Genomic DNA, 15,821 nt, shown 5'->3' on the forward strand with positions numbered 1-15,821 from the left:
GTTGGATCTGAAATCATGACCAAATCCCATAGAATTGCTAAAGGGTTCCTGGCTGTTTTGCTCTGTTTTCACAGAACCAGAATTACCTCCTGCTTGCAGCATGTGTTTGAATAGTAATAATAATGAGAATGTTGAGGCCATTTGAGGGGACTGTAGGTGCAGAGAATGTTGTTAGAGCTTTGAGGCTGACAGCTGAGGGACCATTTCTGCAGAGCTTGCAAGGCCAAATGTCTCTGGCCGTGTGTCCTGTAAGCAGCCCCCAGCTGGCAGAGCAATGGGCTGTGGCAATGGCCCTTGCTGAGCTCTGGTGTCCCATCCCAAGGCAGTTGGGCCCAGCCCAGCTCCGTTGCTCCACAAAGACTCGCTCCGTGTGTGCTGTGGCCTCCTGGCACAGACCCCTGCAGTTAAAGGCTGCAATGTCCCTTCAGGTGGCCATAAAGAAAATGAGTCTCAGAGGGCAGAACAGGGAACGAGCTGTGAATGAGATCCTGCTCCTGAAGGACAAGAAGAACCCCAACATTGTCAAATTTCTGGACAGGTGAGTACTTCAGCCCTTATCCTGTGCCTGGGCCCTGCGTTAACATTTTTTGGCATCCGGAGTCCATAGCCTGTTTTGAAAATGCCTGACCCAGCCACATCTTCCCAAAACAACAGCCTGGCAGTTCACTCCCTCCAAGTGCTTTTGTTGCTTTGCTTTGGTTTTTCCTTCAAGTTCCTCCCCGTTTGCTGTGTCTCCCAGCAAGTCTGATGAACCACAGCAGAAATTATTTCCCTTGGCTTCTTCTTCCCAGCCCTTTTCCATTGCTACAGATGCCAGGAAGATCAGGTTCTTGTTTCCAGAAATGCCTCATTTGCCCATTTTTCACTGGCCTTGCCTGTTTCTGAAGGGACTTTCTGAAAGGTTTTCTGACTGCTTTTGTCCCAAGTGCTGCACGGCCTCCTCCCCTGGATAATCCTGGCAGTTGTGTTGCCTTGTTCTGCAGGGAATGGTGGGACTGATGAGTTCAGATGCTCAACCAGCTGGGGCCAAGGGTTGTGGTTCCGCATGGATCTGGGCTGTTGCTAAACTGCATTTTTCACCTGCTTGCCATCTAAGGCCTCTCCTTTCTCACAGGTGTCTCCTTCTCCTTTAGACTATGCAGATTCCAAGGGCTGTGCAGCCTGGCAGGAATGTCTCTCCATCTGATTCTGTCCTCACTGACAAGTGACCTGGAATCAAAACTCCACTCCAGGCTTTTCCATGGGGCAATTGAGCTCTGCACTTTCATCTCCATGCCATTGTTTTCCTCTTCCAGCTTCCTTGTTGATGGAGATCTCTGGCTGGTGATGGAATACATGGATGGAGGAACTTTGCAGGACGTTGTCAGACAGACACGCATGGCTGAAGGAGAGATGGCAGCTGTCAGTCGGGAGGTGAGGGATCCTGCTTGTCACTCCATGGCTGGGACATGATGGTCCTTCCAAACAGGGCGTGAGAACAGCAGTGGCTCCATGCTCAGGGCTTTGTTTCTGTGTTGTTTTTATGAGTTGGGGAAGAAAGAGCCTCTGCAGTGAACGGCCTGCCAGCATCACTGCACTTCTACTCTGTTCTTGTTCTCTCTCCTGCTGTTGTGGTACTCTCTGTCTGGTTTGGATTTGAGATTTGCTGTTCTCAGCTTTGCCTTGAACCGTTTGCCTGGAGCTTGTGTGCACTGCACTCCTGGCCTGTCACAGCAAAGCTGCTGCTGGCAGAATTCTGAACTGTCCTTCTTTGTGTGATATATTCCGGCCATTGGTTTTTGCCCTCATGTTTCTTGTTGTTATGTTTGCCCAATTATCCCATCATTAAAAAAAACAAACAATATTTGAGATAGCAGCAATTTTAATTTAATAGTTTAGAAAATATATATTGACAATATAATATGATTAAAGTAAAGGATCATTTGGTTCAAATAATAGCGCATAAGCAAAAGATAACCAGGGGGTACGGAGTGCAGGGTTTTGGGCCCTTGCCACCTCACGTGCGAGCTGGCCAAGTGAAGATTCCCCCCTTATATGTCATGTGTCCATGTCATCTCCTCCCATTTTCGATTCATCACATTTTTACCTCTGCCCTCATCACCACCTTTACCGTGCACGCTTCACCACTTGGTTTGGTGGTCGCACAAGTCTTTGGAGGTCGTTTTGGATGAAGACCTCTCCTCTTTCTCTTTGTCCTTTAATTCACCTTTGGGTTACACATGTGCACCAAGCCAGTATAATGTAAGCCAAAATTAACATATTACTACGTTTGAGCATCAAAGCAATAAATCTCTTATAGTGGGCATTTTCCTAGGACCCAAGCAGATTTTCCCTTCACTCTGTTAATTTTTAGTAACTGTTAGCTCTTGCTTTTTCCTCCTATCCTTGAACATCTGCCAGGAGACGGGGGTGGAGCCCCTCCTCTCCCTTTCTTCTTTGGCATTACAACTTTTAACTGTTTTACTGTTTCCAAATATTAATTACTGTATCAATATCGATTACTGTTTCAATTTTATCAGCATGAATCATACCCATTTACCACATTGTTCTCTCTCAGTGTCTGCAGGGCCTGGATTTCCTCCATTCCAACCGGGTGATCCACAGGGATCTGAAGAGCTCCAACATCCTCCTGGGCATGGACGGCTCTGTCAGGCTGGGTGGGTGTTCCTGGCCAGGCACGGCGCTCCCGGGCTGCGGGTGTGGGGCTGCTTCCCAGGGAGGGCCAGAGCCCCACAAGGGCTGCTGGGGGCACTGCCCGGCCCCTGCTGCCAGCTGAGAGCGGCTGCCCCTGCAGAGAGCTCAGGAGAGGAGCAGGCTGCCAGCAGTGCCTTTGCTCTGCCTATGGCCCTTCTTTGTGCTTGGTTTCCTCATTGCAGCTGCCTTTGACAGGGTTTGTTTCTGTCCTCAGCTGATTTTGGCCTCTGCGCTCAGCTCAGCCCTGAGCAGGACCAGTGCAGCTCCATGGTGGGCACTGCTCACTGGATGGCCCCAGAAGTTGTGACCAGATCTCCTTATGGCCCCAAGGTGGACATCTGGGCCTTTGGCATTGTGACCATCGAGATGGTGGAAGGAGAACCTCCTTACTTCAGGGAAACGGGGGCCATGGTAAGAGGCAAATTCTCCAGGGGCTGCAGAGCCCTGTGAGCACAGGGGGACCCTGCACTGGGAGCAGCAGCTGGAGGTTTCTGCACATGGGAAGGGAATTCCCAGAGCACTCCATCTTCAACACAGACAAAGATTCTGCAATCTCTAGCAACAATTTGCTTTGGGATTTATGTTGTTGCAGCTCTTCTGGCTGTGAGGATTACCTGAAAATGTGAAGCAAGTGCATCAGCTCTAATGTTACCTTGCAAGAAAACTGCACACCAGCCCCACATCCCACCCCCAAACCCAACAAGTTTTCTGCAGGAGTTTCTAAAAGAGGTTTTGCGAGATGATTTCTCCCCTGATTCTTCTCACTGGGAAACTTGTTGAAAACATGAAGATGATTGTTTAACATCCCCATAGTCTAACATATTTCTTTCCTAGTCCAAGCTACTTTCTCTGTGTCACCAAGCCTGAGCTTTCAGCATCACAAAACTCCTGTTTCTTGCCTGGCAGTTTCTGGGATGGGGCATCAGGAATGCATTTACTTGAGTGTCAGTGGCATTGCAGAGATGCACTTGATGTAAGAATCCTCTGAAATAACACAATATTTCTGATGAAGGTTCCTACTAACAGAGTCAGCCAATGGAACTGGCTCTCAAGGCGAGATCATTTGGATGTTGCAGTGGCTGTGGCAGCCCCAGGGTTTGCGGTTTTTGGCTGGCATAGCAAAATGAGCTCTGAGCAGCATCTGTGGCAGGGAGGAAAGTGCCCCTGGAGCTGGGGCTGAGGCCCGGGGTGGATGTGAGCCCGTGTGGGTGTGAAGGGAGCTGGCAGAGCGCTGAGTTTGCTTTCCCTGCAGGCTCGCGCTCTGATCCGGCAGAACGGGACCCCGCAGCTGCAGCAGCCCCGGCGCCTGTCGGCTCTGCTGCGGGACTTCATCGAGTGCAGCCTGGAGACGGACGAGGAGCGGCGCTGGGCTGCCCAGGAGCTGCTGCAGGTGAGGGCCAGGGGCTGCAGGGGAAGCAGCAGCGCCAGGGAGGGCTTTTCTTGTGGGGCCCCCTCCGACAGTCTCCAGTCTGGCTGCGTTCCACAGGCAGAGCAAGCAGAATCCTCGCCTGCTGTGGCTTGGCAGGCTCCTTTGGAGCTCATCTGGGCCTGGTGCCCCACAGCGAGCAGGGACATCTTCAAGCAGCTCAGGGGGCCCAGAGCCCTGCCTGGCCTGAGCTTGGATGTTTCCAGGGAGGAGGCACCTCCCACATCTCTGGGCACCTTCTGTCAGTGTTTCCCCATTCTGCTGGTTAAAAAACTCTTCCTTAGATCCAATCTGAGCCTGCTTCCCTCTCCTGAGTTTCAAACCATTTCCCTTTCTCCTGTTGCAACAGAGCCTGTGAGGAACTTGACTTTGGAAAGTAACAGTTCATTTCTTTCCTCTTTATCCTTTGGGCAGCACCCATTTTTATCATCAGCCAAGCCTCTCTCCAGCCTGACACCTCTCATCACTGCAGCAAAGCAACTGAGGGAGCAGCGGAGGACATGAAGCACTTGAGGGCAGCTTCTTGTTACAGTAGTTAGGTCAACTAGTTAGTTATGGTAGTTAGCACTGCTAGTTGGTTAGTGTAGTTAGGATTGCCTGTTTGTTATGGTTCTTAGGACAGCCTGTTTGTTATGGCAGTTTTTTGAATAAAAACTCTCTTAACCCTCAACTGCCTTGCCGTGTCCCTTCCTCCTCCCGCTGTGCCTCAGCTGCCCGGAGCAATGTGAGGGGAGAGCGGGCCCAGCCTGGCCCAGAGCTGAGCCCCAGCAGAGCCCTGGCAGAGCCCAGAGCAGCCTCGGCACCTGCAGAGTCAGCCTGGAAGGAGGCGCTTGGAGCCTTCTGGGCTGCACCCGGCTCTTGGTTACAAACTGGGTGTGCTGGAAAATGCCAGCGGCTCTGCACGAGGGCAGAAGGGGCCCGGGGAAGGCCCAAGTGCTCCATGCAAGGGAAAAACCTGCCCTGGGTTTGTTATAAATAACTGGGTAGTGTTGGCTTTTGCTATTATGTATTGACTTCTGCAAAGTATTCTTAATTACAACAATTTTGATGCAGTACAGTTTGAAATCACTTTTAACTGCTTTTGCTATAGCATTATTTGTCAAGTTTTTGTGGCCAGTGCCCTGGCCCCTGAGTAGCTCATATCCTCAGAACATCATTTATGGATGATAGTTTGGTTTGCAAACAGTGTGAAAAACATACATTATAGTTTTGGCTTTTGCAAAATATTAAAGTGGATGCCAGATGTTGTGCATTAGAATGTTAACTTTTGCAGAAGTAGCTGTAGTTGTGAAATAATAACTAATGCTTTTATTTTTCTAACTAACTGACAATAATAACTCAGAGATATTTGTGAAATAGCTAATGTTCATTTAAAGGACCTGTGGAAATGGCTAAAACCGTCTGCATGGTCAGATAACATTTAAGGAAGGGATGTGATGAGGACCCCTGCCCCTGACCCTTCCACTGTCAATAACTGTCACCTGTGAAACGACAGAACAGGGGCCCTTGTAAGGGAGTGACACACAACCCTCAAAAGAACAATCCACGATTCCTGCACGTACTCTAAAAAGGCGAGTCGGGGGTCAAATCAACCTAAAGAATTCCTGGAACATGTAAACAAGTTAAAAGAAATGTCTGAATTACTATAATCATTATGAATATGTATTTGACCAATGGAGGGGGAAAAGGAGATAAGAAGAGTTGCTGTGGTTAACAGGTGTGCCTCAGTCCATCACCAAGCACCAGTGCTGTTATTCATGTGTCTCTATTTATCCCTTATTAAAATTCTAAAAATTCTAAAGTGTGAGGCTCCTTTCTCACAACACCCAAGGCGCTCACCCCTTGTTGTTCTCCCAAGGCAGGATCTGTCAATCATAAAGTTTGTCTGGATGGACAAGAAAAAGACTGCAAAGAAAAGGAAAATGCATTGGTGTGGAGGCCCATGGGCCTACCATTAGAGTTTAATCTCCCACTCGCGGAGGACTGGTCCCCAAAGGGAGGAATAGATTTCAAGGTTATGGTGAGAAGCTTGCTTCTCCCACAGATCTTTGCAGGCACATGCTGATTTCTGGGAAGTTATGTTACCCCATTGGCCCTTTGGCCTAATTACTCTAGTTTACCCCCTATTACCGGTATCTGGTTTGTCCCTAGAATGTTCTCCCTCTCTGTCCCTCCATTGGCCCTAATTTACTGCATTCCTCTGCCCCTGTTTCCCCATTAGCTGACCCGACCCTTAACCCCTCCTCTGCACCATTTTCCCCCATATCCATTGGACCCTGACCCTCAGCTCCACCCTCACTACCCCATGTAAAAACCCCCTGTGCCCTCAGCTTGCACCGTGTCTTTGTCCCTGGGCCCTGTTCAACTCTGGGCCCTGTTCCTGTACCAATAAACCCAGTTTGCTGTAGATCATACCCAGGCCCATCCTGCCGACTTTGGCAGCTTTGTAAAGCAGCCGTGAGCTTCGGGCTCCGGAGTGCCGGACGCTCCAAGGGCCTCGGCAGCACCAGGACGCTCCAGGCTGGGACAGCCAGGCAGGGCAGGAGGAATCACTGCCCCTTTCCCCTCTCTGCTGCTCCATCTCCCAGCCCAGCATCGCTGCAGGACAGCCTCACTGCCAACGCAATCCTGCCAGGGATGGACTGGGGGGATCTCCTTCCCCTTCCCTCTGCCATGGAGGCAAATCCCATCTTCTCCTTGTCTGCCCTCCTTCTTCTCCTCATTCTGTCCTACATCCATCCATGTTCCTTTCTCATCTCCTTCCTCCCTTGTTCCCTCCTCTCCTTCTGACTTTTCCTTTTCCCTTCTCCATGTCTCTTCCACTCCTTGTCAGCCCGGGGAGCTGTGAGGAGGAAAAACCCTCCCTGTGCTGGGAAGGGTGTGGGGAATGTGAGAAGAGCTTCAGGTAGAGCTCAGCCTATTCCTGGTGACTCCAAGGACGGCGATGTCGGATGCAGAGATCCATGGGACTGCAGAGATCCCCCTGCAGATCCATGGGGCTGCAGAGATACCCCTGCAAATCCATGAGGATCCAGAGATCCCCCTGCAGATCCATGGGGATGCAGAGATCCCCCTGCAGCCCCCGGAGCAGCCACGCTGAGCACGGCGATGCCTGAGAGGAGGCCGTGACCCCGCGGCCAGAGGGCCCCGCTGGAGCAGCCTGTCCTGGCAGGATTGACCCCGGGGCACAGTGACCCACGCTGCAGCACTTGGAGGGGGCTGTGCCCCGTGGGATGGACTCAGCTTGGAGAAGTTCCTGGAGAAGTCTCCGGTGGGAGAGAGCCCAGGGTGCAGCAGGGGAGCGACTCCTGTCCCTGAGCAGAGGGAGAAGCCCCGGGGCATGAACTGAGCCCGGCCCCATTCCCTGTCTGCGGCACTGCCGGGGTAGGAGGTGCAGCTGGGAGGAGGGAGGCGTGGGGGAAAGCTGGATTTAAGGGTCTTCACTTACTTCTCATTATTCTGCTCTGAGTTTTTGGAGTTTTCTGTCAGAAATCTCTCCCCTCCCCCACTCATCCACAGGGGTTTGGGACGGTTTTCCCGTTTTTGGGGGAAATCAAAGCGATGCACTGATGCTCCTAATTAGGGGTAGGAGAAGTGAGGCTCCAGGGCGTCCCGCTGAGCCGGAGCCACCGGAGCCGCAGTGCCGGGAAAGCCGTGGCAGCAGCTGCGGAGAAGTTTCTTTGTGTTTTCAGCTCAATCCCCTCGGGACCGGGCCCGTTCCAGGGCTGTTCCTCAGCTCCGCCTCCGCCCTCACGCAGCCCAGGGGGCCCGGAGAGCGCGGGGCGGGGCTGTGCCGTGTGCAGAGCCCGCCCCTAGCTGCGATTGGGCGATGGTGCCGTCAGTCTTGGTTGTGGCGCGCTGATTGGTGGGAGCGGGGCGGAGCAGGGCCCCGGTGGCGTGCTGAGGGCGGTGGTAGCTGGGCAGCGGCGCCGTTGTCGGCAGCAGCCGGAGCGTGGTGAGGCGGCGGCGGAGCTCGGAGGCGGCCGCAGCGCAGGTGGGAGCAGCGCTGGCTCGGCCCGGTTGCTGTGGCTGGGACAGAGGGGGCTGCCCCGTGCCCGGGGCTGTGCGGGGAAATTCACGTGGCCGGAGGTTTCTGTGCCCAGAGGAGTCCTGTAAAAGTGACTTTATTGCTGAGCAGAGGGAGAGGCCGTGGGGCATTTGCCGTGCGCTCTCTGCCATCGTTGTAGTTCGCAGCCTCCTTTTCATCCTCATTTTCCCGGCCTCATCTCCCTCTCCGTTTGCCCACTGGCTGAGGTACTTGGAAGGTTCATACCTGCCGATCCACACCAACTGCATGTCCTCGTTAATGTGCACCCCCACTTTTGTATAACAGCCGATATTCATGGCTCTGTTCAGTCTTTGTTCTTCCCGAAGTTCAGGAATTCAGCGGGAGTTTGTCTGAGCAGCAGTCCATGTTAATTAGTAACAGTTTTTGAAACTGATGGTTTCTCCCTTCCTTATCTACACGTCCCTGGCCCTAACTCCAGGCAGATTCACTCAGTGAATTGTTTTGCTTTTTTTTGGGGTTTTTTTTGCCTTACTGTGTCTTTGGTTTTGGGATTATTCTAAGTGCCCTCATTCCCTGTCCTTCTGTAGCCGTTTCTGCATCTGGAGGCCTGGCTGCCACCTGCATCCCCTTGCTCACCTGCTGAATGAGCTGCACTCTCAAGGTGTGGAGCATGGTAAAAAGATGAGAGTTGCTGTAGCACATCCGAGGAGATACAGCAGTCGTTTAACCCATGGTCTGTCATGGAGCCACAAAACCGTGTCCCATTGCCATCCTTTCCACGTTTTAGCTGGAACATGACCTGCTTTTTTGTTTCCTTTGTTTTCTATTTCACCGCTTTTCCTTTGTCATCTATTTGCCAACAGCAGTTTGAGTCATTTAATTTTTCATTAACTCCTCCTCCTTCTGCTACCAGATGATCTGATCCCATCCCATGGTGAATTCTTGTGTTCCTCATTTCCGTGGATTGGTCAGCAGGAAGTTCAGGAGCTGGAGCTGTCTGGTTGGTTATTCCAAGGACAGCTTGTAATCTAATGATGCCATAGAAATGAGAAATGGGTTCTGTGGCTCCTGATATGAATTGGTTTGGGTTCCCAGGGGCTGGTTCATGGTGTTGTAGGATTTGTTCTGGTGGATGTTGATGTTTTTCCCATTGTTTGCACTGCCTCAGGAGCCAGGGCTGCATCAATTGGCCAATTGTCTGTAATTTAAACATCAAATACTTGGGTTCCCAACTGCTTTCCTGAACTTGTGGTAGCAACAGCCACCATGCTGTAATCCACCCTATATAACATAGACAGTGACGGCACATGTTGGAGTTGGAAGAGGGATGATTCCCCCCACTTTTTAAAGTGAATTTTTCTCAACATTCTCCATTTGCCGTTTCCCTTTGCAGCTTCACCCGTTTGTGTTGCAGGGTCAGATATCCTCCCCCTGGGCTCTGCCTTGAGCTGTGCAAATTCCATCAGTGCCAGCAGGCAGAGCTTGGGGTGAGGGGCAGAGGGAATCAGCCCAATTCCTGCCCCTGGCAAGAGACCCAGGTGCATTGTCCACACTTTGCCCAGCAGTGTTCATTTGCATTTCGAAAGCTCCTCTCAGGCTGACTAGAACCAAAGCTTCTCTTCCAGCGCAGTAACCTGGTGACTCCCCTTTTCCTTTCCCACCCACCTTCCTTTGCCTTTTTTTTGATGTCTTTTTTTTCCTATTTTACAATAGTATTCTGTTAACTGTTTATGAGTTAAAGCGTCGCATTTAAACCTCTTCTGGTTTTTCCAAATGCATCCTAAAGGTGAGCATGGAGAAATCCAAACCAAAATTGTGCCATCACTAAGAGACAAGCACACACATACCCAAAAAGCCTCTACTCCTAAGAATAGAAATTGATTCTGACACCCCTGACCCAAAACTTACTGACCAATAGAAGGATCAGTAAGAAAAAAACATTCTAATGTTGTAATCTCATCACCAGAATGGTGGGAAGAGCCAAAACTCTCCAACATTTCCAGTGTTAAAAAGTCAAGGCATTACTTGATTCTGGCCAGGATGTGCAACAGAAATCATTTCACTCACACACAGCCCGAGTGTGGAGAGAAAATTGTTGAATGACACGTGAGTTTTACTTGATTTTTCCTAAACTTTATACCATCCAAAACCCACAGAAATCCACTGGTTTAATGTTCATTGCTTCCAAGTTGTGTAAGTTTTTAGTGTTTGGTTTCCTATTAGACCCAGATTTCTTCCCCTCTGATGTAAATTAGGTCCAAACTCGTGGATTTCCTTCTCAGCCTTTTCCAGCCCAGGTGTCTCCAGCTCTGCCGGGGGCAGTGTCTGGGGTAGCTGTTGATTGCTGTTTGCTGCTGGGCAATGTTGATGTTTTGTTGCTGGTCGTTATCTCTGTGGGTGTCTTTTGGGCTGTTCCCCGTGTGTTGAGAGGTTGAACTCATCTCCATTGAATGGTGTAACATCCCTTAAATAAAACCTTTAAAATTCCTTTCCTCAAGGCAAAGACAAACCAAACCTGAGTAGAGAAAATATATTTAAAAGAGCCGAAATCGGTACATTTCGCAGCAATGCAATGGCAGGCAGCCCAGAGTGTTTCGGTGAAAGTGAGCCCCAGAGTGGAATTGTGCCCTGGTGTTCCCCAGCAGCTGTGGCAGTGCAGGCCCAGGCAGCGCTGAAGCTGCAGCAGTGGCAGCAAGGCTTGGCCCCAGTGGCTGGAGATGGCAGAGGAGGGTGGCCAGGATTGCAGAGGATTCCAGCCAAGGATTAAACCTGCTCTGGCCTGAACACCCAGGGGAGCACTGGCAGCTCACACCTGTGGCCCACCAGGCCGGGCCTGGGCCGTTGCATTTCCAGCACCAGAGGGACTGATAAGAGACTGAGTGAGCCAAGCTACAGCCCACGGAAGGGACTTTGTGAGTTTGTTTCTCTTTTAGAGCAGCAAGAGGTTTTATTATTTAATACTGTTTAGGTTTTATTGTGTAATAAACAGGTTTTTCCACTTTTCTTCAAGGAGGTCTTTTATTTTTCCTGAACCAGTTGGGGGAGGGGCCAATTCAGTCTGCTGTCTAGAGGAACCCCTTTGGGGGTTCTCTCCCAAATTTGTCCTGAACCGGGACAAGGTCTTTTCCAACTTCAGGGATTCCACGATTTTCATGTCCTATTGCCCAAGGGTGTCTTCCGTAGCCAAATGGTGAAAAACTGGGGCAAAGACCAAGATTTTGGAGACAGTGGGATAGAAACTCCTCCAGAAAAGGTTCTTGCCTTCTGCCCAAGCACGTGGATCCTCAGCCAGCATGGACACTGAAATCCTTTTGTTATGGTCTTGATTTTCTTTTAATTTCTCTTCATGCGTTTAAAATATCTAATCTTGAGGTAAAAGTAGACATTGAGCTAAGACATGGCTGTGGTCATGGTACAACACAGACATGGTGGGACACAGACATGGAGACTGACATAGGGACACATGGACATGGAGGGGGCCATAGCCATTCATGGGGACATGTGTGGACACAGGCATGGATGGAGATGTGGGGAACAATGACAGGGATGGAAACATGGTGGGGAGACAGCCATGGGTGAGGACATGTTGGGACATGGCCAGCGACTTGTGGGGACATGGCCATGGCCAGTGCCATGGGGGAAACTTATAGGGGATGTGGGGGATGCTGGGTTGGAGGGAGTTGAGGGTTCCTGGGAGGGACCTGGAGCTTGCTGAGGCCTTTGGGGACCCCAGGCCAAGTGGCTCTGGCTCTGCTGGGTGACCCAGGGGGAGGTTCTGGGGCAGCTGCTCAAGGACCCTCTGACCTGAAGCCCCAGCCAGGCATTGGGCTCCTGGAAGGGGATGAACGTCCTTGTCCCCAGGAGGGAAATCCCAGCATCCCCAGGGTGTCAGGGGCAGCTGAGGGGCCACAGCAGGGAGGGGAAAGCCAGACAGAGATGTTACACTCTTAAACGACACCCCAAAAGTCCCAAAACTCAGGGATTGCTCCCAGGAAAAAGCATCCAGGAGCTGCATACATTGAGGGGAAGTGGGGATCTGACTCCCCCCAGACTGAGCAGGAGGGGCCTGTATCCCCCAAAACTAAACACAGGGACGTGAGGTGAAGCTGAAGGCACGATGGGAAAGGGGTAGGAGTGCAGGGGAAAAGAAGATTCAGTGTGTGAGAGGGATGGGATCCCAAGACTGAATTGGGAGGGGTTCTTGGGTTGGGGGAACGATGGGAGAGGGGATGGGATAGACAAAGCGTGGTTCAGTGGGGATCCCATTGTGTCCCCACTGCTTGATTCCTGGAGTGATTCCCTGGGGCTCTGGAGGGGAATGGATCTGCACTGGGTGGGTTCCCAAGCCCCCTGCCCATCGCTGGGGGGCTCATGGGAAGTTCCCTGGTTTCCTCCACCCAAATCCTCAGCCATGGGAGAGAGAAGGGTGTGAAAGGAAGACTTGGAGTGGTCAGGGAGGAGGAGCAATAGGAAGAGGAGGGAGAGAGGAGGCAGAGGATGGGAAAAGGAAGAGCAGGAATAGGAAGAGGAAGAGGAGGAGCCACAGCAGAACCCCACGGTTTTCCCGCTTTCCCACTGAGTCTGCAGCTCCCCTGGTCCTGGCAGCATCAATGCCCCAGATCTCACAGGTGAGTGGGGAGGGACAGCTCACCCCAAATCCATTGGAAGATCTCTGGGAAGGTTTGTTTACAGAGGGGGGGATGTTTGGATCTTGCAGATGCCCCAAAAGTGAGATGCAGATGCCCCTATGGAGAATTGTGGAGGGTTCCTGTGGCAAACTGTCTGTAGTGGCTGGGGCAGTGGTGCCAGTTGTGGGGGGACCTTGATTTTGGGGCTCTGATTGGCATCACAGTGAGGAGAGCAGCAAAGGCCAATCCTGGAGCTGGGGGATACCGGCAGCCTGCAGGGGTGGGGGAAGCTGGAGATGAGCAGGGTCTGGGCCTGCCTGCCTGTGAACAGGGCAGTTACTTCTCGAGCTGGGCTTGGGAAGCAGGACCAAGGGTCTCACATGTTGTTTTTCCCCCAAGCCAGGATTTGTCAATCCCAAACTTTGTCTGGATGGAGATGGAGGAGGCTGCGAGGAAAAGGAAGATGGCCTGGGACATGAGGCAGGTGAGAAGGAAGTCGCTGCCCCTTTCCCCCTCTCCTCTGCTCCATGTCTCAGCCCAACATTTTCCCTGGCTGCAGGACAACCCCACTACCAATGCCGTCCTGCCAGGGATGAACTGGGGGGATCTCCTTCCCCTTCCCTCTGGCACAGAGGCACATCCCATCCTGTCCTTGTCCATAGCTCCTTCCCTTTCTCATTCTGTCCTTCTTTCTTCCTCATTCCTTCCTTTCCTTTTCTTACCCCAGACACTGAGCTGCAGACAGAGACCAGGGAGAGCAAATCCCTGCTGCAGAACCTCATGGAAGAGGCCATGAGCAGCTCCATGGCATGGGAATCCAATGGAGAGGATAAGCCCTGGAGATGCCATATAAGGAGGAGTTGCAAACTCAGCCCTGGGAGCTGTGAGGAGGAAAGATGCCCCCTGTATCCAGAAGGCAGCTGGAGATCCATTTGGAACTCAGAGGTGGTGGAGACAACTCATGGCTGGCAGAAATCCCACAAGTGCTTGGAATTTGGGAAGGGCTTCAGCCAGAGCTCTGGAGCTCAGATGTGATCTGGCTTCAGGTGATCCACATGGGAAAACGGCCCTACAAATGTGGGGAGTGTGGGAAGGGCTTTGGGTGGAGCTCCAACCTCATCAATCACTGCAAGGTCCACACTGGGGAGAGGCCCTATGAGTGTCCTGAGTGTAGGAAGTGGTTTCTGAGCAGGTCCAATCTCATCGTAATGAGTCAAGGGGTGAGCTGGAAATGTATTTATGATAATTGAAAACTCTGGATGAGTCCAGGAGCCAGCTGGGAATATTACTGAGATAGTAGAAGGTTACATATTTTAGTTAAGATTTTAAAATTTGTTAAGAAGCTAAATTCGCTAGCAAAATCACATACCTTAGTGAAAGAGTAACAAATATATTAGAAAGTAAAGCTAGGAGTGGCAGGGGTAGATGTAGCAATTGTGAAGGAGCAGAGACCATAGAAATATCTTGCATTAAGAATAATCAAACCGTTAGGAGAGGCTTGGATTGTGATCAGCAGATCAAAAAGTCCTGCCAACTGGCCATGGGTGAAGAGTTTACCATGAGAAAGAGAGCTTTCTTCTTCCCATACGCCCACTCCCTTATTTCAAAATCCCACAGACCCAACTTAAGCGAGTGCAATTGCGCAGCCATATTAGGTATTCAGCTGATTATAATACAAAGTGGGCAGGTAATGATTATATACTACACTTCCTTAGAAACTGCTTGGATATGTAAAGCCTTTTCTGTATAAATAGAGAGCAGGAGTCTGCAACTCCTTGCACCTGCATTTGGAAATGATTCCTCATGTGTCCAGCGCTGCAATAAAATACCCTTCTTTTCAGCTTTAATTAGTTGAAGACTTGTCTGTCCGTGCTTCAGTACATCAGCAGATTCACACAGAGGAGAGGCCCTTCCGCTGCCCCCACTGCGGGAAGGGCTTCAGGCACAACTCCACCCTTGTCACCCACAGGCACATCCTCACTATGGAGAGGCCCAATGAGTGTCCTGTGTGTGGGAAGAGATTCTCCAGAAGCTCTCACTTGAGCCAACACAAATGGAGGCGCAATTAAGGGACGCCCTGTGAGTGTCCCCAGTCCCGGTGTCACCCCCTTTTCTCTGCCCACAGAGCTCCTGAGCTGGTGGCAGCCACAGCCCCTTCCGGTGGCCTTGCACCTGGCTGAGACCTCCTGTGATTGGGCAGGGAGGATTGGGGCGTGACTGGGCAGGGAGGGTGTGGGCCAGGTGAGGAACACTGGGTGCTGAGGGTCTGCCCAGCAAGTGGTGAGTCATCAGACCTGCTCTCTCTGATTGGCTGACTCTTGTTCATCACATTCTCTGATTGGCTGTGGAGAGGCCTGGGAGTTGAGAAAAGGAATGGGAGAGATCCCACCCTGAGGACTGGCCCAGGGACACCAAACCCAGCCTGGGCACAGGGAGTGAATTTATTACCAACCAAATCACAGCAGCACAAGAATAATAGAAAAAAATCTCTCCAACACCTGCCCCACACCCAACGGGGATCACCCAGAACCAGGCTTATCGACGATGAAGAGACATCTGAGATTAGATCAGAAGCCAATTTTATTGAGTATAGCAAGGGTTTATATAAGGTTTGATTTGTATGGTGCTTATATAGGGCTCTATTTTTGGTAACAATTTCCCACTGGTTACACATTCTTCAGGACATCATGTCACCTGTTAACATTATCTTATCACTAAGTCTCACAATATTTTTCTTGGTCACTTCTTGCCCTGGGAACCTTTATCTGTGTCTGTCTTTCCCATAGTTTCGTCTTGATCAGTCCTCAGATAACAGGTCCCTTTATCAGTTCCACTGTACTCTCTGTTTTATTCCCCATACCTCCCCCTATCAGTTCAAACAAAAATACACTCTTACGTGACTTGTCTATTATTTTTTTCACACACTGTAAAATACAAAGAATAAGCATAACAATACATAATACAATGTCTAATACATATAAGGGTATTTTAACGAAAATTGTTATCCATCCACCAAGTTTCCAGTCCCCTAGAAGTTTTCCTAGCCCTGTAAACCCTGATACCA

At 50.9% G+C, this 15,821-nt stretch overlaps 2 protein-coding genes across 5 annotated transcripts in view; both read left to right on the forward strand.

The window, feature by feature from the left end:
* The window catches only part of LOC102065444 (class I histocompatibility antigen, F10 alpha chain-like), a 469,176-nt gene that overhangs the window by 25,192 nt on the left and 428,163 nt on the right, over positions 1-15,821 (forward strand). The gene's annotated exons all lie outside the window — the stretch shown is intronic.
* LOC141725885 (serine/threonine-protein kinase PAK 3-like) lies at positions 137-3,306 on the forward strand. Its single transcript, XM_074530049.1, has 4 exons — positions 137-538; positions 1,296-1,413; positions 2,558-2,657; positions 2,909-3,306. Exons 1-4 carry the CDS (start codon positions 228-230, stop codon positions 3,142-3,144), a joined length of 765 nt encoding a protein of 254 aa, XP_074386150.1. The 5' UTR covers positions 137-227; the 3' UTR covers positions 3,145-3,306.

Source organism: Zonotrichia albicollis, chromosome 31, assembly GCF_047830755.1.
Source record: "Zonotrichia albicollis isolate bZonAlb1 chromosome 31, bZonAlb1.hap1, whole genome shotgun sequence".
Lineage (NCBI taxonomy): Eukaryota > Metazoa > Chordata > Aves > Passeriformes > Passerellidae > Zonotrichia > Zonotrichia albicollis.

Bases quoted from the DNA above. Each gene is read 5' to 3' on its own strand.
- LOC141725885 (XM_074530049.1), top strand. From the start codon at position 228: ATGTCTCTGGCCGTGTGTCCTGTAAGCAGCCCCCAGCTGGCAGAGCAA. The intron at 539-1,295 runs GTGAGTACTTCA...TTCCTCTTCCAG, and splicing joins ATTGTCAAATTTCTGGACAG to CTTCCTTGTTGATGGAGATC. The intron at 1,414-2,557 runs GTGAGGGATCCT...GTTCTCTCTCAG, and splicing joins TGGCAGCTGTCAGTCGGGAG to TGTCTGCAGGGCCTGGATTT.